This window comes from Anomaloglossus baeobatrachus, chromosome 6 (genome assembly GCF_048569485.1).
Source record: "Anomaloglossus baeobatrachus isolate aAnoBae1 chromosome 6, aAnoBae1.hap1, whole genome shotgun sequence".
Taxonomy (NCBI): Eukaryota; Metazoa; Chordata; class Amphibia; order Anura; family Aromobatidae; genus Anomaloglossus; species Anomaloglossus baeobatrachus.
In genome coordinates, this window is record NC_134358.1 from 301,805,746 (window position 1) to 301,831,031 (window position 25,286).

The 25,286-nt window shown below is 46.0% G+C and overlaps 1 protein-coding gene across 1 annotated transcript in view; it reads right to left on the minus strand.

The window, feature by feature from the left end:
* LOC142243222 (dynein axonemal heavy chain 5-like) overlaps nucleotides 1–25,286 on the minus strand; it is a 638,472-nt gene that overhangs the window by 534,390 nt on the left and 78,796 nt on the right. The window contains exons 19-20 of the mRNA XM_075314893.1: nucleotides 24,973–25,128; nucleotides 24,740–24,879 (exon numbers count right to left, since the gene is read on the minus strand). Coding sequence (XP_075171008.1) covers nucleotides 24,740–24,879; nucleotides 24,973–25,128 — 296 coding nt within the window. The remainder of the gene's footprint in view (nucleotides 1–24,739; nucleotides 24,880–24,972; nucleotides 25,129–25,286) is intronic.

The following is a 25,286-nucleotide window of genomic DNA, read 5'->3' on the forward strand; positions in this document are numbered from 1 at the left end:
TCAAATCCAATAACAGGTGATCAAACCATCCTATCCACCAAAAAATGGTACAATTAAAAATGTCAGCTCAAGACGAAAAAAAAATAAAGCTGCCAACCAGCCCTAGATCCTGAAAAATTAGACTGCTATGGGTCTCAAAAATGGTAACAAATGCGCAATTTATTTATTTATTTTTTTTAAAAAAAATTGCATTTTTTTCCATCATTTATGTGTAGTTTTACTTTCATCTGTTTAATAATCTATGAATTCATGATGACTTGGGGAATCATATTACCAGATCAGTTTTACCATATCGTGAACGAGGTAAGTAAAAACCTCAACACGATTGTAGAATAACACATTTTTTGCTATTTTTGTTTCCAGTACAATATGGGGCTGGCTGAAAGAATGATATTATTCAAAAGTACAGCAACTTGTCCCACAAAAAACAAGCCCTCATATGGCTATATTGACAGAAAAAATAAAAAAAAAGGTATTGCTGTTGCAAGAAGGGGAGGATGAAAACAAAAATTAAAAATGGTCAGGCGGTGAAGGCGTTAAATTAATGAATCAGTCGAATCTTACGCCCGTCATCCCTTCATTAGAATTGTGCCAATACTTTTAGGTAAAAGCCAGGAATGGTTGGTACATGGCCATTTCTCCTTGACCCCCCCCCCTCCCAACTACATTTACTTATTTCCTATGGCCATCTAGGTGGAGATGTGGATACAATAAAATGGCTAATGCCTAAACTTCTGCAGCTTATGGAAGGTTTGCTGAGTGGTGCACACTTCTTCCTTATAATATGGATTAATAAGACTTGCTCTAGAACAGTGTTTCTCAACTCCAGTCCTCAAGACCCACCAACAGATCATGTTTTCAGGTGTTCCTCGATATTAAACAGGGAATAATTCCATCACCTGTGCAACCTTAAGGAGATCCTGAAAGCCTGCTTGAGGAAAACCTGAAAACATGATCTGTTGGTGGGTCTTGAGGACTGGAGTTGAGAAACACTGCTCTAGAACAATAGTGCTGAGACACCACCTCTGGATCAATAGGAACAGCTGAGGTCAGGATCTCAAATGTAGCAGTAACAGCGCCAATTGTTTTGGTTCCCTTATTTGAATAAAAGCACTACATTGTGCCAACATACCATGGTGATAAACAGCATCCAGGGCACATCTCATATTATCCACCAGAATATTATTACTTATTATTGACATTACTAATCTGACAAAATTCCTCCTAGCTATCAAGAGTGGATGTTCAGAACTTGACACATATAGCAGGGTAGTTTTGGGTGGTATAAGCCTATTTGGAGAACTATTTTAATCACGATGTGTCCTGTCTGAATGTTATCGCAGTGATTTTACATCTGACTAGCGTAGGAGCAACGATACATTGTAACTATAAGGATCATGTGTAATTTATATTTTTAGTTCCATAACGCACCTACTGAAACATAACTCTTATTAACTGAATATACTGTATGTCTACTTATAGACACATGCAAACACCCTTAGCATTCAGCTTTGTGAAATGGAACTAGGTCAGTTTTTGCCGATGTCCATACAAATGCCGACCTTAATTTTTCATTCATTCAGCAGATTCTTGTGCGAATGCCCTAAGCATAGCTAAGAATATAGGTACTACCTGATAATCCCAGCAAGAACTTCCAATATTCCCTGCACCTTCCTCTAACAAGAACTTCCAAAGTTACAATGGGATGTGACGGATTCTTAGACGATGCTGTGCGCCTGGATCCCTGTCAAATGCTAAAGAAGCAGGGTATTCAGGTGAGGTGGCGGTGTGCTCAGCCCCAGTAAGGGACACAAATTATGAACGCGCTGTTCAGCAAAGGTGACCTAGAATTAATGACAACACAGGTTGTTTTTCATTATTATTTGCAAGCTTGGTAGGAACAGGTCACAGTTTCCACTGAAGAACCGCAAATTCCTTATACTTGGTTGCTCATGTCAACAGTCATTTCCTTCAACTGGTGTCTGCAGCATCACTGACATCAGCAAACATAATTGTACTGTACCTCAGTGCCAGGGGCACAAAAAGACAGCACAGATCTGTGCAAGAACAGCATACAGTCCCCTAGCTCTAAGACACCTTATCTCAGAGCCTCCCCTTATGTCTAACTGTCCACCAGTATATGTGAGTTATTAGCTTATACTTGCAATGTAATAGGTAGCAACAGGTTGCATGTAAGATGGTGTAGAGTGGCACGGGGCGATAGTGATGGTCGATGGATTTATTCCAGACACATCAGCACGCTACATGAAATACCTGGTCCTTGCTGAGTGTGTGTACTTTCGCAGTGCGGGCTAGAAACCCACGTAGGCCGCCTATTGCCGCTGGTGTCGGCTGGCTAGGACCAGATAATGACTTACAAGGAGATCAACAGTACACTTTAAACCAAAATTCTTTACTGTATGGTTAATTCTCTCTTTCTTAACTCTACATTACAGATGTCTTCCAGCATGTTACAGTTTTGCACATCATCATCAGATGCGGATCAACCTCCCTCTGGGCGGTGTCCAATCTACATGGGCTGGTGAGTCCCAGTGCAACCTAGTCCATCGTTACAGTAAACACTGTGATGGTCACTTTCCTTTCCTGCAGTTGTACGTCCAGTCTACTTAAGGGTCCCATAATAAATCGAGTAAAGCTTTACACTCCCAGATGTCTAGTGGAACCAGCTCAGTCAGTTGGTGTTTACACGGCAGTTGAGGTTATCCTGGTAACTTGACAGTTAAGGTGCCTGGCCACTACAGTCCTGCATCAGTACAAGTCAACCAGTACCTTGATGATTTAAGGGGCCTGGTTGCTAGAGTTCCTTCCTTTAGTTGCTATCGTCTGGGGCCACTCCATTCAAGGATTTGTCTCTAGTTACAACGCTGATCACACCGTGCATCTCCAGCCACTCTCAAGGTTCATATGATCTAGCCATTCTCTCCTATTCTCCGTTGCCCCAAACCATAAACAGTATGCAACCTTCACGACCAACCGACTGTACATCCATAATGTTCGCTCACTGAGTCTTCTAGAATGAACTGCTACTTTCCTGTCAGTTGATCTCTCCCAGGGTGGGCTAATCCCAATGTGAAGCCCCACAAGTGCAGTGTCGGTGCATTACCTTCAGGGACTCCACTCAGCTGGATCTCGTCACAGGTAGGAGATCTTCTTTTAGGATTGTCGTGACGCCACTCTCAGAATTGCGGTCAGTGGGGACCGCCACTGCAGGTTAAGGGATGCCTGGGGCTGATGGTGGGTGCAGTCAGTTGTAATAGCCTCCTGAGAGTGAGGCAAGCCCCAGGGCCCTGTGTAGATGTGTAGAACCACAAGGCACAGAATAACTCCACACAAGCAGAAGGTCTTTCAGGGGTTTTACTCACTGTTGATGGCAGGGTGAGTAACCCGGGCGTAGCTGGGATGAACCAGGCTGGAATCAGGTGTCCTTCAGGCTGACTGATGAGGGTGGCTACCGACTCGCCTTCCTTAGCCCTTCTGTGGTTTGTGGTAACCCCGACTTTTAGTCCCTATGGGGGTCACCCAGGGAAGTAGCTGCTCCCCTCGTCTGTTTGCCGTTTGCTTGTCGCCTGGACCAGATCACTCCAGCTGCTTGCCTCCTGTGAACTATGGGCCCTAACTGTGGCTACGTGGCTGCGGCTTTTGTGGTGTTGTGGCGTGGGCTTTGAGGGCCCCACACCGACAGGTTTAGCAAGGAAAGGTGGATCTATCCCCGCACCGGGATCTGCCGCCCGTTTGGGCCTGGTACTCCCTGACAGTCTCCGTACTTTCCACTACGCTGCTCTCTCTAGCTGTGTGTGGGGTTCGGGCAGCACTACCAGGTGACCGTTCTCCCCCGTCGGTAGTCACTGCGCGGACGCTGTTAGACTGCAACAGCTCCAGGGTCTGCTTCTGCTCTTCCTGAGCTGCACACTAAACTGGCTCACTCGTGGGACCTGCACTGCTGCTCCTGTCTGAGCTCCACTTCCATGCTCCTCACTCCTCCACACTCTGCTTCAGACTGTTTACTCCTCCTTCTCTTTTCCCTTTGTGCCTGCCTACGTCACCTAGCAACCAGGCTCTCTACCACACCCCTTGAGTGGAGATGGAGGCTTCGCCCCCTCCACTCCTCAAGTGGAGGTGAAGGCTTTGCCCCCTCCTGGGATCCCCAGGGGTCCTCTCAAAGGTACATGTGTGAGACCTGATCACTATGCGCCTGTGTAGTCACACCTCGGTCAGCCTTCTGGATTACCTGTATTGTACTGTCCCCAGCATGGGTGCAGTACTCAGTGGTGCCTGACCAGGTCAGGGGCGCCACATTCCCCCTTAGTTATCACCAGCACGTCCTCGGGCTGCAAGACAACATTTTAAAATGCATAAAACAGTAAAACATGGTAAAACGTTTTAAAACCACCAGGTACCATACATCACCACCCTCCACCCACAAGTCCGTTAACCCACCCTAAACCCCTTTCACGTTGGCCACGCCTTCAGCCACTTCTGGCAGGATGTAGAGGCGGCTTTCATGGGCTGGTGGTTTCAGGGTATACCTGGCCTGGTGGAGCCGCGCCTTCAGCCACTTCTGGCAGGATGTAGAGGCGGCCTCCATAGTTGGTGCTCACCAGGTACCCTCTTTGTGGTGGAGAGCCAGGCCCCATAAACAGGCGTGCTCTCTGGTTGCAGGCGAGCCAGGCCCCATAAACAGGCGTGCTCCCTGGTTGCAGGCGAGCCAAACCCCTAAACAGGCTGGCTCTGGTGGTGGTACCTCTGGGGTAACTATGTACACTGCGAGAGTTTGTGGCTATAGCCAGTTCATAGCCTTAAGGTTCATGGGTTTCTCACACTAGTTCATGTGGGCACATTTCTTAAACATTAACGTTGCAAAACTTTTCAAAACTTGTCAAACTGGTAACTTCTGTACTTCTTTCTTTACTTTATGCAGATTCCTCCTCACCAGGGCTTGGGCCTGTAGGGCTGCGGCACCTGTCGCTTTCTCCATCTCTGTCTTTTCCTTCTTCTTCTGTATCTGTTTCTTTTTCTGTTGAGACAGCAGGTTCACTGTAAGGATTTCTGGAACATGGTGCAACATCCAATGCATACCATCCTCTTTCTCCTTGGTGCATGGTGAATTCCACTGAATCTCCTGTTCGTAGGTTCCTTCCTGGATGTCCTCTGGGCAAATGGGCTCTTACGTCTCTTCTATTAACAAAGATGCCTTCCTTCATACCAGGAGCTACTATGAAGCCATATCCTGATTTCAAGCTGAAGTCTTCTACTACACCACGACAGAGTGGACCTCTAACCTGGGATTTGGCCCTTCTCAGGAACCGTTTCTCTTCCAAGTCTCTGGCCATGACTTCGTCTTTCTGCTCTGGAGACTGCGGTGCAGGGGAAAACCTTGTTCTGCTACGGCGCCGTGTCCTACGGGCTGGGTTCTGCTGGGTTGCGGCTTCACTGTTTGCAGGCTCCCAGGTGAGGTACCTGGACAGATTTTCTTCAGCAGAGGGTGTCGGGCTCTCTTCATCCCAGCGGGAATACGGCAGCATCTCTGGCTCGGGGAATGGATCCACTGCTGATGGCTCTGGGCATGGATCCCCTGCTGATGGCTCCGGGATCAGCTTCTCAGCTTCCTGGCCTCCTCTCCCCCTTAGTTCTTCGGAGCACTCCTGTTGTGGCAGCGCCGGGGATGGGTGGTCATCAGCAGGCCCGGGCGATGGACTTTTTGGCGTGGATATTGCCGGAATCCTCCTAGGGGTGTGCGGAGGGAGCAGATACCGGTCCACCATCTCCTGTGGGAACTGGGCCTCTAGGTTAGCCTTCAGCTTCCAGTATTCGGGGTCCTCTCCTATCAGGGACTTCCTAGCAGGGACTTCCTTAGACTGGGGAGCGGTGTCTGCTCTGGCCTTGCAGGCCGGGGTAAACAGAGGTACATTCTTGTCTTGGCGGGCCGCGCCTGACATGGCGGCGGCCTGGTCTTGGCGGGCCGCGCCCTGCATGGCGGCGGCCTGGTCTTGGCGGGCCGCGCCGGACATGGCGGCGGCCTGGTCTTGGCGGGCCGCGCCCTGCATGGCGGCGGCCTGGATCAGCGTTGCTGTCGCAGTCTCACTCAGGGTCGCAGCTGGAGTCTTAGCGGGCATCGCTACTGTGGCCGGTTCTTGGCGGGCCGGGCAGGGCATCGCTGCGGCGGCCTGGATTGGCGTCGCAGCTGCGATGGGATCTATGCAGGCTGGGCTGGGCGTCGCTGCAGCGATCGGAGCTTGGCGGGCCGCACCTGGCGTGGCTGCGGCCTGGTTCAGCACCTCGCCTGCGGCGTGGATGAGCGTCGCTGCTGCGGTGGGGTCTTGGCGGGCCGGGCCTAGCAAGGCGGCGGCCTGGGTCAGCGTCACACCCGCGGCATGGATGAGGGTCGCGGTGGCAGCCGGATCTTTGCGGGCCGGGCAAGGCATCGCTGCGGCGGCCTGGGCTTGGCGGGCCGGGCAGGGCATCGCTGCTGCGGCCTGGTCCAGCGTCGCCGCGCCGGGCGCCTATTCAGGGACCGCGGGCGTGGCAGCAGGGGTCGGGGCACTCGCGCTGGCAGGGGCAACACTGGACTCACCCATCGGTGGTATCATCGGGGTCTGAGTCGTCGCCGTCCGGTCTGGCACTCGTCGTGCGGTTCCCCTCTCATAGGCCTGAACCGCTGCAGCCATCTCCAGAAGCTCCGTGCGTTCCTCTCTGATCTGCTCTACGACCCGGGTCTCCGGTCGGTCGCAGAACTGGGCAAGCTCCCGATACCACCAGGCAGCGGAGCCTGGTTCTGGGTCTCTGCGTTCAGACGCCATTTCCTCTGCGCCTTCTTCTGCACGATTTCCCAGCAGCGGACTCGTTGCTGCCTCCAGTAGCAGGCTCTTCAGTTTCTGCTCTGCCTCTTCCAGCAGCAGGCTTCTGGCTCCCTTTCTGTCCCGACGTCTCTGAACGCCTCCGCTCTCTTCACTTGCGAGGTCAGGACTCTGCAGGGGATCTCTGGGTAGCCACACCTCTTCGTGGGCGGTAACTTCTCCCAGCGCGGGCTGCTGTTGTTTTTCAGCACGCTTTTCATGGTGGCAATATGGCGGCGCTTCCAATTTTCCAAGCGGACCGCCCAGGCACATGGTCACCTGTCTGGACAGGTCTAGTCCTTATCCTGTTCGTGACGCCAGATGTGAAGCCCCACAAGTGCAGTGTCGGTGCATTACCTTCAGGGACTCCACTCAGCTGGATCTTGTCACAGGTAGGAGATCTTCTTTTAGGATTGTCGTGACGCCACTCTCAGAATTGCGGTCAGTGGGGACCGCCACTGCAGGTTAAGGGATGCCTGGGGCTGATGGTGGGTGCAGTCAGTTGTAATAGCCTCCTGAGAGTGAGGCAAGCCCCAGGGCCCTGTGTAGATGTGTAGAACCACAAGGCGCAGAATAACTCCACACAAGCAGAAGGTCTTTCAGGGGTTTTACTCACTGTTGATGGCAGGGTGAGTAACCCGGGCGTAGCTGGGATGAACCAGGCTGGAATCAGGTGTCCTTCAGGCTGACTGATGAGGGTGGCTACCGACTCGCCTTCCTTAGCCCTTCTGTGGTTTGTGGTAACCCCGACTTTTAGTCCCTATGGGGGTCACCCAGGGAAGTAGCTGCTCCCCTCGTCTGTTTGCCGTTTGCTTGTCGCCTGGACCAGATCACTCCAGCTGCTTGCCTCCTGTGAACTATGGGCCCTAACTGTGGCTACGGCTTTTGTGGTGTTGTGGCGTGGGCTTTGAGGGCCCCACACCGACAGGTTTAGCAAGGAAAGGTGGATCTATCCCCGCACCGGGATCTGCCGCCCGTTTGGGCCTGGTACTCCCTGACAGTCTCCGTACTTTCCACTACGCTGCTCTCTCTAGCTGTGTGTGGGGTTCGGGCAGCACTACCAGGTGACCGTTCTCCCCCGTCGGTAGTCACTGCGCGGACGCTGTTAGACTGCAACAGCTCCAGGGTCTGCTTCTGCTCTTCCTGAGCTGCACACTAAACTGGCTCACTCGTGGGACCTGCACTGCTGCTCCTGTCTGAGCTCCACTTCCATGCTCCTCACTCCTCCACACTCTGCTTCAGACTGTTTACTCCTCCTTCTCTTTTCCCTTTGTGCCTGCCTACGTCACCTAGCAACCAGGCTCTCTACCACACCCCTTGAGTGGAGATGGAGGCTTCGCCCCCTCCACTCCTCAAGTGGAGGTGAAGGCTTTGCCCCCTCCTGGGATCCCCAGGGGTCCTCTCAAAGGTACATGTGTGAGACCTGATCACTATGCGCCTGTGTAGTCACACCTCGGTCAGCCTTCTGGATTACCTGTATTGTACTGTCCCCAGCATGGGTGCAGTACTCAGTGGTGCCTGACCAGGTCAGGGGCGCCACACCAACATTAATAGTCTCTGACTCTGCAGTCTGTTGCTGGGCAGTTTTATCATTTCACACTGTTCTATGCAAACATAACACCTATCTCTATCAAGCATTACATTACTTTACACCTTATACTAATACACATTACAACTTAATACCTTTCATTATCACATCTTATATTAACCCTCACCAGCATTACCTATAACACTGCTACAGCGACACACTATGCATATTATAGTTATATAGGTAACGCCAACACAGCATACATTACACAGCACATATCACATTTCATATGGCACATTACATCACAATATCACAAAGACACAGGACACTGTTCATAATACACAACACTGGCGCGATTAGTATCTTCAGGAGAACATGACGGACAGTCTTCCACTCTAACATTGTCAGTAACTTCCAAACTCCCTACCTACAGGGCTCCACTCTGGATGGACAGTTCACACAGATGAAATGTATACCCCTATTCATTAAAGAAATGCAACATACCTTTTTTTTTTTTTTTAAATAAAAGTAGTAGAAAAATACTAGCAGATTTCTATGCTTTTCACTTATAATAAAGCCATTTAATGTCAGGCCATATATGCAGAGGCACTGTCATCACTATGAATTCCATGTATGTATACATATATGTACAATGATTCTACAGAAAATGCAGTGCAAAAGGTGAGCATAAGTTTTAGCCCCTGAAAGGGAAATTTTCATAACTGGTAAAGTAGAGCTACCAGGAAAATATATGTCATATCAGTCCCACAAACTCTTTCTTTCCAGAGAGTAGAAACCTGTCAGTTACCTGGAGCAGCACTGGGAAAAGCTGTACAGGGTGCAGTGCCGGACTAGTCTTCTCTGACTATGGTCCCCGGACAGACCTTCTAATTGAACATTTTCTGAAACTGGCTTCAGTCATGTAGTTAGGTTCTGATTTGTGCTGCCAATGGTTTAGGCAGCACAAATCAGTTAACAGTTATCTTTTATGGTGCTTTGTACACTAAAATGTCCTCTAAGTAGTAATCTGGGGAGATAAAAATTCTCCTAGTGTCCATGCCTTCATAAAACTATGAAGATAAGATGCACAGTACTGTTCTATTATCCTTACAATACCTGTAATTCAGTGGGACACAGGAGCTGCTCTTGCTGTACCCCCCTCCCCTGTGGGACTTACATGACACATCAGGGGGTCTGCTCCCTGCTGTTAGTAACTATCAGCCCCCTGATAATATCCGCTTCTGTCCAAGCACAGGGGGCATAACAAAAAAACAGCTATTATCAGGAGGCTGGTTGTTACAAACAGCAGGGAGCACACCACCTGAATTACAGGTATTGTAAGGATATTAGAACTGCACTGTGCATCTCATTTTAGGAGGGCAGGTACCATAAAACTATTTTTTTTTTTTTTATCTCCCAGGAGTAACCATTTAAAGGAAACTGTTAATTAAATTACTTTTGTCCAAAACATGCCGCAATGAATAAGAGTTTGACTGGGTGCCATATATTTTCAGAGAAAACAGTTTAAAAGCCAGATGGAAGCTATAGGGAGAGCGGAGACTAGTCTGGCTCCAGCCCTGGAGAGATTCTCCATACCTTGCACCAGTTAATTGGTAGGCCACTGCAATGTGTCCACATATGGAGAGACCTGTCAATTAAATGAAGCAGTGCAGGGATAAGCCAGCTGGAGGCCACACTAAACTAATCCCATCTCTCCCTGTAGTCACTGGCTAGCTTTATAAACTATGTTTTCTCTGGAACACTACAATGCAGGCTCTGATTCATGCTGCCCATGGGTCAGGCAGCATGAATCTAATGACAGGTTCCAAAGAGTTGTTCACTACTCAGACAACCCTATTTTCATCCTTAGGTTTCATCACAGTAAAATAAAAGCTACAGCAATGTCAACAGTCTCTCTCAGGGATCGAGTAACATTGTCATGTCATGTGATCTCTGTGGCCAATCAGTGCTGGCTTCACTCTCCTCTGCTTAAAATGTAATTGACATCTACTGGGATTGCAAGAGCAGCAGTAGCACTCACTTCCTTTGGATGTCCGATTTGTCCAAAGGAGGGAAGAGTAAAGCCAGTGCAAACTGGCAGCAGGGAGAATGTGATAATGTCACATGATCCCCGTGAGCGCCAGTGCTGACACCGCTGGAACGGAGGGGAGGTTAAGTATTATTACTTTACTGTAGGGAAACACATGGATTGAGAAGGGATTGTGCAAATAGTGGATAACCATTTTACCACCACAGTAAAATAACAAAATGGCTGCAAGGTACTACCGTACACTGTACAGATAAGGTTACCAAAATTAATTCTTTTACTTAACTCCGTACTTTGTAGCCATTGGCTGAAGTTTCAAAACAGACTTCCTGCTCTTTAGCTATTGGCTGAATCTCCATCAAATAGACTTCCTGTACTTCCTCTATTGGCTGACACTGCATCACACACATTCTCTACTCAGCTATTGGTTGGCAATGCACCACAAATATATGCGCAACACATTTTCTGCACACACTTTGAACATAATATTGGCAATACTGGGAGCAGATCTGTGTCCATTTTAATCTCTCCTTCGATAATTTGGAAGAATCTTATTTTTTCCATTTACTATTGACAGTCTGAATGATAATGAGGAAGGAAAGGATTTCATCATTAATTCGGCTCTAGTAATAAATTGTTTGCTCTACTAGGATCTATGGGATACATTGTAGGTCTTATTGCTGTAAAGTAAAGCAATGAGCCCCAACCATGCCATGGTGTTCTAATAGTTTGAAAGGATTTAGACACTTCCCAATTTATTTGTTGGGTTGGGGTGCAAACGGCTCTGTTTTTCAAACAAGATCATAAAACCACTGGAGAAAATGCTATAGACATAAACTAGAAGATAATAAAAAAAAAACCATAGGGATGAAGGCTATAAATGAGTTTCATAGAATATGCATTGTCATTTTTTGGTATTCGATTTCCATAGGGGAGACAAATGAATTTTTAGTGCATGACGCAGGCTTCCAACCAAGAGGAAACATAGTCTATTCTGTAAATATTTAATGAAGCCCCAAGGATAAAAGAAATGTTAGCATTTTGTAGCTCTCTTGCCTGACAGTTTTAGTTGCACAGTTTGAGTTACTATCATTGTGTTAAAAACAAAAGCACAGATATGATCACATGAAAAGTAATGGTATAAGGTGATGAAATTCTGCTTAAGAGCAGTAAATGACTGATTCTTATATCTTCATTAACAGTATTTTGTTAGAATTAAGAAAACCTAAGCACTGTGTAATGGTTTCTAAAGGGAATCAGTTATCCAAAAAGCGGTATTTAACTTCATTTCATTGTGAGAATCTGCACGTGTATTCTGTTTTATACATGTGCAGCAGTCCAACTGGAAATGCAGTTCAGGAGCAGAGAACAGCCATTTGCCTTGTTTTGGAAATGATCAGGTGATTGTCACACAAAATATTTTAAAAACATCGCCGACTGGCATGGCAGTGTTGGGATCTGTCCAGACTACAGATTCTGACACTCCGCCTGATAACTTGTCTGATGTCTTTAATCAGCGCTGGCTGACTCGGGCATCAACCAATATTGGCAGGCTAGCAAGAGTTAATCTCTGCTGGTCTGTTTGTGAGTCTCCTTTGATCACATGTTGTGTGGGAGCCAATCACACCTGCTGCCCTCCTATATATGAATAGGGAAATCAAGTTAGTTTTGGTCAGGAGTATAGCCAAGCACGTGACTCAGGCATCGCCATCATTAGAGGCAACAATGAGGTTGGGGATAGCAAAGGAACTCCTAGAGCGAGGGACAGCATAGAAGCCACTTTCTCTCACTTTCCTACAGTTACATCATGACAGCGATACTCTATGCTGTGATCTGTTTCCCTCTCCATTGAGCCACAGCTGGGCTTGGTCTCTGGATAGGTTTGGATCATCTTTTGTTTGTGTTCATTCCTTTTCTGCCTGCAGGTGTTTTTCATGCTGTAATTCAGCTTGCCTAATCACCTGGCAGTTGTAACTATTAAAAGCTTTTCCTGGCTTTTTGTTCCCACTGGTTATTGTTACGAGGGGGACCCGGGGAAGCGTGCCAAGATGGGGAATGGACAGCTTCCGCCGGTCAAGGTCCACTGTGCGGTGTAAGGGACCGCTGCTATGGTGGGTGAAGAGTGAGCGGGTTGCTGCTAGCGATCGTCTGGAATGTCACAGACGATCTATGTACACCGGTCTGCCCTAACCCGTGTGGGTTGTATGGCAGGGATCACACGGCTCGGTGTACCTGTTGCACGGGGAAGCACAGAGGTGCCCACGCACGTGTGCCAGTGGAAGTCACGAGAATATGGCACGAGGGTAGCACAGAGGTGCCCACGCACGTGTGCTTTCAATAACCAGGTGAGTCCAGTGGAGACTCGAGGAGCTCACCTGGGAAAGGAATACGGCCTGTAGAAGGAGCTACTGCCGGAGCAGCAAGGCAGGGACACGGCCTGCAAACCAGGTGCTGCGTAAGCAGCAAGGGCCAAGCCCACAGAATAAGATAATGCCTGAGCAGTGGCGTGGCAGCACGCTGCCAGACATCCAAACATAGAAGGACGGTCGCGCGCCGCCATGATGGCAGGAGGAGCTTTTAAGGAGGTGTAGCTCCAGCCAAGGGCGGGCGCGAGGCGGAGATGACGGACTTGACCCAATCAGGATCCTCGACATCCCAGCCTGGCCAGTCAGGATTCACCACGTCACCAGCCTTGTCATCAAGCCGTGTGACGTCAGTGGGCGAATCAGGATCCACCAAGCATAGCACATGCTCACCCTCCTGCCTCTGGGAAATAGAGGCGGGATCCTCGGTCTCACAATGTGTAGAGATAACGGGAGTCTCACTGCTTCCCTGAGCAGCAAATCTCTGCACATTGCGCAACCTCACAGACCTTCGAGGCTGCTGAGCAGGAGGAGCTGTGGCAGGCAAGGAATGGGAGACCGCCTCATTTCTTGCAACAGGAGTACCACTAGGTGTCACCCTTGTGCTGCCTCTCTGAGGAGGTTTCTCCTGCACTCTGCGCAGTCTGGCAGACCTTCGGCGCTGCGGAGCAGGAGCGCTCGTGGCAGGCAAGGAGACTGTCTCATTCCTTGCCACAGGAGAGCCACGAGGTGTAACAGGTTATATTCTGAAGTAGACTCTGCTTTAAATTATAGTCTTTCAGCCAAGTACTATTCTCTGGCAGATTGTGACCTTTTTGGTTTTACTTATTCTATACGCTGCACGTTCCCCCAGATTCTTTAGGAGGTTCGTGATATACTCGATAGCAGATTAGGAACTAAGGCTCAAGTGATCATTTTAGTCCACCAATTCAGGCTGTTCCAGTCTATGCAGGGGCCTTTAGGGAATGCGCAGCTGGGACCTCTAATCTCTACAAGAACTGGGCGGGTCGGATGTAGTTGTATTGAGTTAGATCTTTTTTTCTTTACTATTACAAGTGTGCATTACATCCTTATTCATAACCCAGTAGCGTATCTGTAGGGGCATGGTCAGAACGCCAAATACAGCAATCCAAGGAGTCTCCCAGATGGCAATTTGCTGCCCCCCGGGAATAGGATTCGCCGGTGCTATGAGACAGTTGTGGTCCAATACAATTGAAGCTTTGATCGCCAGCACTTCCGAGGTCAGGGCGACGTCAGCAAGCATGATCAAGTGACTTTATCACCTGAGCACACTACTGACGCTACTCTGGCATTGCAGAAGAGGAGAACAGTCGTCAATAAAGCGCTCCAATGGAGCTGAAGTTACAGAAGAAATTTGGGTAAGAATCAGGCGAAGGTATTGGGAGAAAATTGGTCAACAAGCAGATGGCAGCACAAAAATTCACAGCAAGAGGTAAAAAAAAGAACTTATGTATAATAAAGAAGAATAATGATCTATATAGATGTATGTGATTTAATAGAGGTATATATGTAATCAACAGAGTATGTCATTCAGGTCAGTGTTTATAGCATAAGTATATAGCGTAATTCAGGACAAATAAAGCCACATGAGTATATATTAGCTGATACAAATACCTATATAATCAATAGAGCGTGTTAATAATATGGAAGCTTGTATATTTTTCCAATTGAAATATACAGCATCAAAGGAATGCCTGAATGAACATAATAAATGTAGATAAAAAATATAAAGCAAAAGAATAACATTATTTGCCTCCACACCAGTGGGAAATAAAGCAGAAGAATAACATAATTTGCAGTTTATTTCTTTATCTACCTTTATTATGTCTACTCAAGCATTCCTTTGATGCTGTGTATTACCATTGGAAACATGTACAACTTTTTTTAACGGGAACCTGTCCGGTCCCCAGTCCACCCAGAAGGAATTCTAGATATGTAACCAGAACTCCTAACTATCTCAGCATCTAGTATCATACATAAACAGATCTTTAGAAAAAGTCTTTATAAAGATAGTTTATGAGATGATAATGAGGGCTGTGACTAGTCTCAGGTGCGGTAGTTCCCTGGCTAGTCGGCTCACTTAGAATGTTATCACACCCCTGTGGGCGTACTAACATGCTTTTCAACAGTCAGTGTCATGGCAGCATGATACAAAGTCACCCATTAGCTTTCAGCTTTTTTGAAGCTGGGTGTATGCGTCCTGGCTTCAAAGAGGCTCACTGCCCATGATCGGAATTCACCTGCACTTCCTGTCATCAGCATTAGTCAGAAGCCAGGTGAATGTGTCCCAGCTTCAGAGAGGAGTAGTGTGCATAACCAGAAGTGCGGAGGACTTAGAATCATGGGCAGTGAGCCTCTTTGAAATCAAGGTGCATACTCCTGGTGTCAAAGGAGCTCAATGCTAATAGGTACAAAACAGCATGCATGTGCGGCTTTGTATCATGCTGCCATGATGCTGGGCATTGTAAAGCAAGTTATCACACCCACAGGGGCATGATAACAAGCTAAGTGGGCAGACTAGCCAGGGAACTACAGCCCCTGCTACTAGTCAAAGCCCTCAGCATCTCAAACGATCTTTAGAAATACTTTTTCTATAGATCTGTTGATCTATGCTACTAGAAACAGGGATAGTTATGCAGGGATTAGCAATATAGCACCCAGAACTGCTAGCAGTCCTGGGGGCACTGGGGACCTAACAGGTTCTCTTTAAGCTACAGGTTGCCCTCCCTTTATCTCCAAAACCATACAAAATGTACATACAATGGAAAATAATGCAAAAAAAATAACCTGAACATAATGTTATTTTTGTTATGAAGTTATTTTGTTAATACAAAGAATATATTGTTACTGTAAGTCAAATTGTGTGAAAGTAGTAAAGTTAGTTAGCAGTTAAGGTAAAAAATATCCTTATAGCTTTTCTTGAAGTGTTCAATCTTTGGACAATTTGCCCGATTATCCAGCAATAGTCAGCCATCAGGGGCATAATGATAGTGGTCGCAGAGATCATGGCTGCGACCAGGCCCAGCATGGTTAGGGGCCCGGCGCCTGCCCTACAGAGAAGCAGCCGGCTTCTTTCTGTGAGAGAGGAGCTGCGCTGTTCAGTGGCAGACCATGCAGCCGCTATGGGGTCCGTGAGTGAGAAGGGCTGGGACCCCCTCGCCCGTGGGCCCTCACCTATCACACAAAGTAACGATGAAGGATGGAAGCGAAGTGCTCCACTCCATCCTTCATCAGTCTCCCCCTGTGCCTGCGCTCGACGCATCCACTGCACACTGCTGAGCTGAGGACTGCAGAGCACAGGACACTGACCGGAGCAGCGGGAGAGCAAGGAGAGGTGAGGACTTGTTTATTTTTTTTTTCTTTCAATCAGTGAGAACACAGTGGCCAGAGGCCTGTGGGGTGCATTAAATGGAATGGGGACTGCATAATACAATATGAAGGACACCTTATACATGGACTATGGGGGTGCATTATAGTACATTGAGGCCTATGGGGTGCATTAAACGGTATGGAGGCTGCGTAACACAATATGAAGAACACCTTATACATGTATGGGGGCTGAATAATATAATATGAGGGACTATGGGGCTGCATTATAAAACATGAAGGGTATTATAATATATGGAGGCCTATGGGTGTGTATTAAACAGTATGTGGGCTGCATAATATAATATGAAGGACTATGGGGGCTGCATTATAATATATGAAGGGTTATGTGGGACCCATTATACTATATGGAAGTCTATGTGGGGGCCATTTTAGTATTTGGAGAGCTATATATGAGGAGCGGTCACAGATAAAAGTATGGGATGGGAAAGTCTTGTGCTGCGGGAAAGAGGCTCTTTCCCTCAGCACCCAGCTTTTCCATGCTCTGATATCATAGGAAATCTGCGTGCTGAGGGAAAGATGTATAGCAAAGTATGGGGAAGGTGCGTGCTGGGGACAAGATCAAGATGAATATCAGAACACGGGAAAGCTGGGTGCTGATAGAAGGAGGGTGTCATGATTTACTCCTAGCTCAGCTGCAGCTGAGCCTTATTTTTAGTTTCACTTCTGATATAGGTCATGTTAGGGGTTAATCCTTCCTGCCTCGTTCTGGAGGTCAGGCTACTTTATTAGGGCACTGTTTCTCTGGGACTACGCCAGTGATATTTCTGGCTCTGCTGTGTTCTGCTCGTGAGTGACCTGTTGTCTGCCCTGCCCCCCTCCTGACCTACGTGTTCACCTGACCTGTTAACCTCCTCTGTTCTCTGTTTCAGTCTTGTCAGTGTCTCTCGATGTCTCCCTTAAGCTCCCTGCTCGTCTGTCTCCCTGTTCATTCCTTATCTGTTTACCTTGATTCTGCTCTGGTCTTCCCATTCTTCCTCGTTTCTGAGTTCTGATTTCCCGGCTACTGACTGTTTGCTTCCCTCCGACTACGTTTAGACTTTGCCCCTGTGTATTTACAAGACATGTTGTGACACGGCCTTCTGACGATTCTACTGCCATCTGGTGGGCTTGACTAGTGTTACCTCTGCTAGGGAATTCTCTGCTCATAAGTTTTCTCCACTCTAACGCCCCCTAGTGGTTTACCAGCTAACTACCTTCTCAGGTAGTTTCAGGAATCCTCTCTGTTCCACATTACTGCACTGTATTGCTATTGTACATCTTAGAGTACAGCGTGACAGAGGGATTTACACTCATTGGAAACATGAGTGCTGAGGGAAGAAGCCAAGTGTCAGCAACACTATCTTGTACTCCAAGTGTCGGCGTCATTATCCCGTACCCAGAGTGCTGGTGTACGTTTGGGAGGGGGGGGGCAGGACCAAAGTTTGCACCAGGGCCCATTAAAGTCTAGTTACACTACTGTCAGCCATCATATGTACATCCCATCTACCCTCATACCATCCCTCCGTGACCTTGAAATCTTGCTGGAATTGTTAACCTTGCTCATCGCTGAGTGCACCAAGGTTTTCAAGGAAGTTAGCAAGATGGTTATGCACAAAATGCACATTGATTTTCATGTTGCAACCAAGCATTTGGTACATCTCCCAAGAGTTTCTGGACAATTTTGGTGTAATTGTTTGCTTGTGTATATCCAAGAAAGCCCTTGACAAGGTCTTTGAATGATAACCAAGCATTATTTTGGAGTTCTGACATTGTCCTGATGAAATGGTCATGTTTGATAGTTTGCAGATTTGGAAGCTCATTAAACACACTTTATTTTTCAAATTACAGTCTAGCAAATGGCAAAGTGAAATACTTAAAACAGTCTCCTTCAGTTGGCAAAGCTTTAATGAATTGCTTCAAGAGACCCAGCTTCATGTGCAGAGGTGGGGATATAATGTTCTTTCTGTGGCTCATGCAAAATATTTGGATCACCAGGTGTGAGGTCTGATATTGGAGGACTATTCCTCTCCACTTAATGCTTCTCACAAGCCCTGCTTCTCACATGCATAGAAAATATGGGCACTTGGTGTTGCTAACAAGAAATAAGCATACCATTGTAAGGTTAACACAATGATCCAAATGTGTTTGTGAGACTGCAACAACTCCGTGACTCTCTTTATGTCTCATACATACTGTACATACATTTATAAATTAGGCATTTACGACAAGAAATAGAGACGCACAGGATCTGAATGAAACGAAATAAGTGTGTAAATTAAAAAAATATATTTTGCTAACCCCTTGTATAAGTACACACTTTTAGAATAGGTTTCACTATATAGAGTGGCACACAACCTCTTGCCACACCATCAAGTATAACTGAATTCCCTGGACAAGTAAAAACCAGTTGCCGATCGCCAAGGTCGCCCTCCATCGCTCAACACTCAAGAGCGGTTCACTCATGGCCAAAAGGAGAGCACTAGTGCTACCCTCGATCCACACTAGAGTAATTGCATTAGGATAAGCTGTGGAGAAAAAATCTGAAGTGATAGAACAAAAACCACAATTTTGAAATCAGCATTCGTATATTTGTTGAGTTTGATTATTCTGCTGATTTAAAATAAGATTAATGATCAATATTGTTCCTGAAAGTTCTATACAGATCATTAACCTGCTTTAATATGTGTTTGTTTTTTTACTTCTTGTTGTGAATTTTGGGTTGCCATCTGCTGGTTGACTCACTTTTAGCTGCATTTTTAATTATTCTTTATACATTCAATAAAGATGTAACATTCTTCTATGATTTCTGATTTTATGCATAATTTTTTTTTCTGTAGGCTCACATTTATTTGGTGCTGAACCATTTACATTTTCCAAGTTTTTCCCTGGGGTATTATATTTGGCTATTGTACTGTGATTGTTATATTTTATGTACATTTTCCTTGTGTGTGTGTGTGTGTGTGTGTGTGTGTGTGTGTGTGTGTGTGCTGTGAATTTATGCTTTATTTCTAATTGAGAGAATTAGGAACATCAGCTCGTCAACATGTGACTGAAAATGTGCGAATCGCATGAGTGATGTGACCACTACTCCAACCGCTTAGGCTAAATTGTATTTTTGACACAGGTGCTGGAAAACCTAGATTCACCTCTTCATCGAGTGCTCTCTTAAGGCTGAGACCACACGGGGATTAGTGCGAGTCCTCGCATGATACTCTGCTCACGCTCGCAGTACAGTGGGAGCCAAGTGTCATGCGACTGGTCCGATCGTGCGATCAGACCACAGCTGCGGAGGGGAGGGCCGGCACTGCGAAGAAGAGGGAGGGATTTATATCCCTATCTCCTCCATTGCCAGCTGATGCGAGAATCACATTGCACTCCGCTGTAATGCGAGTGCAATGCCATATTTCTCTCGCCCCCATAGACTTGAATGGGTGCGAGTGAAACAGGAGGATCGCATTCCATCCGCAGTATGCTGCAATTGTTTTCTCGGTCCAATTAATCTCGGGCTGAGAAAAAAAAATAGCTCATGGGAGCGACCCCATAGAGTAACATGGGTCTGAGTGGAATGCGTATTACTCGCCGTGTGTGCTGACCCCAACATGTCCACCGCTCAGTGACTGATACACGAGTTGTAGGGCAGTATAGTGAAACACTCAGATTGGGAGGGGGAGGTGTGACATCACACACAGGAGAGCAGATTCTGCCCACTTTTACTGCAGCTGTAATGTGAGATATTTCTACAGACAGATTTCAGCAGCTGCTCCCCCTAGTGTTTAAGAGTGGAAAATATCAAATTTTAAATTTATTTTTTTTTTAGATTTTTCTCAATTAAAAATAAATAATTTTATTTAAACATAACATTAATACTTTACATTTTTTCAGTTATTGAATTTTTTTTTTTTTTACAACACCTTCCTTTTAATGCGAGTGAATTGCATGACACTCGGTAAGCCGAGTGTCATATGACTGTCAAGCCACTGTGATGCAATCTCGCAATCCTCAGTTTTACTCACGGTTTGTGCATAGCCTTAGGCGGGCTTTGCACGTTGCGACATCGCAAGCCGATGCTGCGATGTCGCATGCGATAGTCCCCGCCCCCGTCGCAGGTACGATATCTTGTGATAGCTGTCGTAGCGATAATTATCACTACGCCAGCTTCACATGCACTCACCTGCCCTGCGACCGTCGCTCTGGGCGGCGACCCGCCTCCTTCCTAACGGGGCGGGTCGTGCGGCGTCACAGCGACGTCACACGGCAGGCGGCCAATGGCGGCAGGGGGGGCGGAGATGAGCAGGATGTAAACATCCCGCCCACCTCCTTCCTTCCGTATAGCCGCTGGCGGCAGGTAAGGAGATGTTCCTCGTTCCTGCGGCGTTATACACAGCGATGTGTGCAGCCGCAGGAGCGAGGAACAACATCGTACCTGTCGCTGCAGCATAATTATGAAAAAGTCGGAGCCTGCAACGATGATACGATAACGACGCTTTTGCGCTCGTTAATCGTATCATCTAGCATTTAAACACTACGATCTTGAAAGTGATGCCGGAAGTGCGTCACTTTCGATTTGACCCCACCGACATCGCACGTGCGATGTTGCAACGTGCAAAGCCGCCCTTAGGGTACGGTTTCACTTGCGATTTGCACAGACGAGTACAATCCAATCAAACATCAAATTGCACTCGCACTGGTGTAAAACTATGGGGCAGTGTCCATCTGCAATTGAGTTCTCATGACATAGCGGCATGCGGAATGAATTGCAGCATGCTGTGTTTGGCAGCGAGTCTCGCCTCATGCACCTCGATACAAGTCTATGGGAGAGTGTGAAACATCGCACTGCACTCGCATGTCATCCGACTGCAGTGTGATATACGCAGAGACAGATAGCGGAGGAGATGGGAGAAAGTGCTTCCTCCCTCTTCTCCGCACCTGTGATACGATTGCAAGATCAGATCACAGTCACATGACCCTCAGCTGACACTTGCAGCAGAAGGTCATTAGCATATCACTTCTGATGCTCTTGCATCGGAAGCTATGAGCAGGTGGAACCGTATCCTTATGTAAATATCAGGTATGTTACCAATATACAAATGAAAAACATGGAAAGAATATTTTAAACAATTAAATTTATTCAGTATTGAATATTAACACCACACATAGAAATACACACACTTACATGCCTTGCATGCAATCAATGTGGTTATTAATGACTGTCTGAGGAATGGTCAACCCCTGTAACTACACTTGAACATGCAAATCATAAATATCTGAAATTCGCAGCTCCCTTTGCAATTGCTGACCAATGATGTCCTAGATGTGTTTGATGGGAGACAAGTCTGGAGACATTACAGGCCTTGCTAGCATATTTAGGCCACACATGCTACTCTCAGTGGCATGAACAAGATGCACTCTTGCTTTGGTGTGTTGAAAAATAGCTCCTAGAACACTTTGAAGAAATGGCTGTACCACTGGTTCAATAACAATCAATGTAACACCAAGCTGTTCATGTATGTGGATTAGAGGGGGCCTAACTACCATACATTATGCCATCCCCACTCCATATTCCTGGGAGTAGAACTTGTGTGACATTCTCTCATGAAGACCTCTGCATGGCGTTGTCCATCTAGTCTTCACCCAATCTTCAGCTTTCAGTGTGCCCAAAGACAAAAGGAAGACTCATTGCTGAAGATAGATCTCCATTCTGGCCTCTAATGCTATCTTGCTATGCACCACAAAAGTATTTGAGATTGCTGATGTGAAGTCAATGGAAGTTCGTAGTTCAATGTCGTTTACACACCTTTTAATGTTTTGTGTAGACGCTTTGATGCCTTAGGTCTGGTACGTGACGTCTGATTTCACTTGCTGTATATAATGAGGAACAAGTGGTCCCCGGGAACAGTTTTTCCCAAACTACAAAAGCAAGCTGCAAGTTACTTCACGAAGAAGCCCTAGGCGAAACAGCCGTCAGGGTATCTATGCTTCCACCCACTTTTTGTATGATATTTTGCAGTCTGGCACTTGCCTTTATATGACTGCCTGTGTATCTCCAGCTTCTTCCTCCCTATACATCTTTTGGCTGGCACGCTCCCGGTCATTTAAACTGGTAATATTTTCTAGGCAGCTTTATTTACTTGCCCCATTATATCTCTTTCCCTTTTGGGTATTCTTATTTCCTTTTATTTGGGCAAATATAAATCTTTGATCTTTAATGTCTTTCTGTCTAAATAAGCCATTTTTGGCAATAATTTCTATAACATGTATTTGCCAGTAATGATTTTTTCTACATTTAAGGGAGAGTGCAATAATTATTTATTATTCTGAGATTCTACAAACCCCTGTTTTTTCTTCTTCCCCTCCTTTTCTAGGGCTGTGCAATATTCCCTTCTGGGGTTACACCTCCTTTTATTTGGGGTTGTGCAATACTCCCCTTGGGGTTGTATTATACGCTTTATGAGATCTTTTCTTATCTCTTTTTTTTGCATATTGAAAAAACTATAATTCTAAGAGAATTTCTGTGGTACACACATACGTGGAGTAAAGTGGTTAATGGAAGTATTGTTTGTTGGCAAAATCCCCTTTACTGTTCGTTTTTTTTAAATAAATGCCTTTTAAATTTTGTCTTCAATAAAATTATCTTGATTTTACTTATTGCCATCTACTCTGGTTACTTCATTGGTATTCTTTGACTCTAGAGTTGGCACTATTGTGACTGGGCCATTAATCTGGTGTTCTTGGGCTAATATCAGCAGCCTTCATGGCATAAATGTGCTTCGATGACCTGCAGCCCCCTCTGTACGTGCCTCTCGTCAAGCAAATCTTGGACATCATTGGTTGGCAATTCCAAAGTGAGCTGCCAGCATTGGATCTTGATGACTAGAGGGTCCAAATGTATTTATCATGGCAGATCATTATTAGCATGCTATCAGTGAGGTTAAGATGTGTGTGTGTGAATTTCTGTACATGGTGCTCATACTCAATACTCAATATTGAATAAATTGAAATGTTTTGAAATTTATGTTTCTCTTTTTCATCATTTGAATATTCACACGTCTGTCGATCCAGTGATTTCCATAACTCCAAAACTTTTCCATCTTGATGTTGCAATTTCATTGTGGAGGAGAGTATAATCAATAGGGTTGTTTGTTCACAATGTAGATCTTTCATACGTTGCTTTGTCTTTCCATAGCTTTTTAAAAGCAAAACTAATGTGTTATATTCTTGTATATGCTACAGTGTTCCCTTTATGTCATAAAAGTCAAGCAATTTCACATACTTCTATGCCCTATAGCTACACTTCCTTGAAGCGATTACTCCCAGAAGCCTGATCCCTCCAATAAAAAGGCAAATTCGGCATGAGTTAGCTTATGGCAATATAAATCTGTTGACAGTCACTTTGGCACATCTTTAACTATAGAGTGAAATGTAAAGGTGGAACATGCAGCCTACACAAAACCTATACATATTCATGACATTTCCCGTTATAATTTAATTACATTCATTCTGTAAGTTTGTTCTTCTTCAGTAAATGTGTCTGTTCTTAACCACTTAGTCACAGATTGGCAGCTTTGGGTTTTTGCTGACAACCGCAATTCAAAATTTGCTCTTTTAATACAACTACTCTCAAAATGGTCAGTTTTTAATAATGTTTGCACAAACAGAACAACTCATACTGGATTTCTTTTATTTTAATTTGCATTTGTTTTGTTTTTCTATTTGGTAATAAAGCCATATAAGATAACTGCATTTCTTTACCATTCCTTTTTAATCATGCAACCAATAGAACGAAAGATAGAACAGAGAAATTTGATTATAGCAGAGCTTACACACACACACACACACGTGCCCCCCCCACACACAGGCACATGTGTACACACACACACACATACACACAGGCACATGTGTCCCAAACACACACACATCACCACACACACAGACACACGTGCCCCCCCACACACAGGCACATGTGTACACACACACACACACGTGCCCCCCCCACACACAGGCACATGTGTACACACACACACGTGCCCCCCCACACACACGCATAGGCACATGTGTCCCACACACACAGGCACACGTGCCCCCCAACACACATACACACATAGGCACCTGTCCACACACACACACACACACACACACGTGTCCACCCCACACACACACACACACACATAGGCACGTGTCCACACACACAGTCACATGTGTCCCACACACACACACACACACATCACCACACACACAGACACACGTGCCCCCCCACACACATACACACACACACACATCACCACACACACATAGGCACGTGTCCACACACACACACACACACACACAGTGTTCCCATACACACACACACACCATAAGTCACAAAATGCAATAGCCTATAATTTGAACTGGATTCCTTGTACATTACAGCCTGTCCCACCTAGGAGAAGGACTAATTGGACTGGATATGGGCATGTACCGTGCTGTATTATTTCAAACTGCATAATAGATACTTCACTAAACTGCAGGCATGCATTTAATATGATGATACATTTTTACAATTATACCAGCCAACACTTACTTGATTTGTTGCATTTTAATCTGCTGCTCTCTAGTGGCAATACTGTGTATGACATCTGGGACTTCAAAACCCATCTTATGAAGGTATTTTGTTTCATATAAAACTTCCAAAACTATAGGATCCAGGTTAACATATAGCTCCTACACATGAGTAAAACATGTATTACATACACTTAATGAAAAAAATTCCCTTTATTGAGAGTATTAAAAAATAAAACATGTTCCATGAATTACCTTTGTGTCTGGATGTCGGACCAGCAGTGATGCGTGCAGTCCGGTCTTGGCTATTTCCACACATTTGCACCATCCCCTGTAATAGAGCAACTCAAACTCCATTAGGACCGCAGCCATTTTGTTGTAGCTTCGGATAATTTTTTTCATTTCAATACCCTAAAGAAAGTAAGCAGTCTTGTTTCTATTTTCAAAATTTACATGACATAATACTATATGTGTATGCGCAAAAATCATCAACAGGCAGATTCTGTTCCCAAAATGACTTAGAAATGGATACGTTCATTCTTTTGAGCCTTTAGGTAGCCCTTTTTATG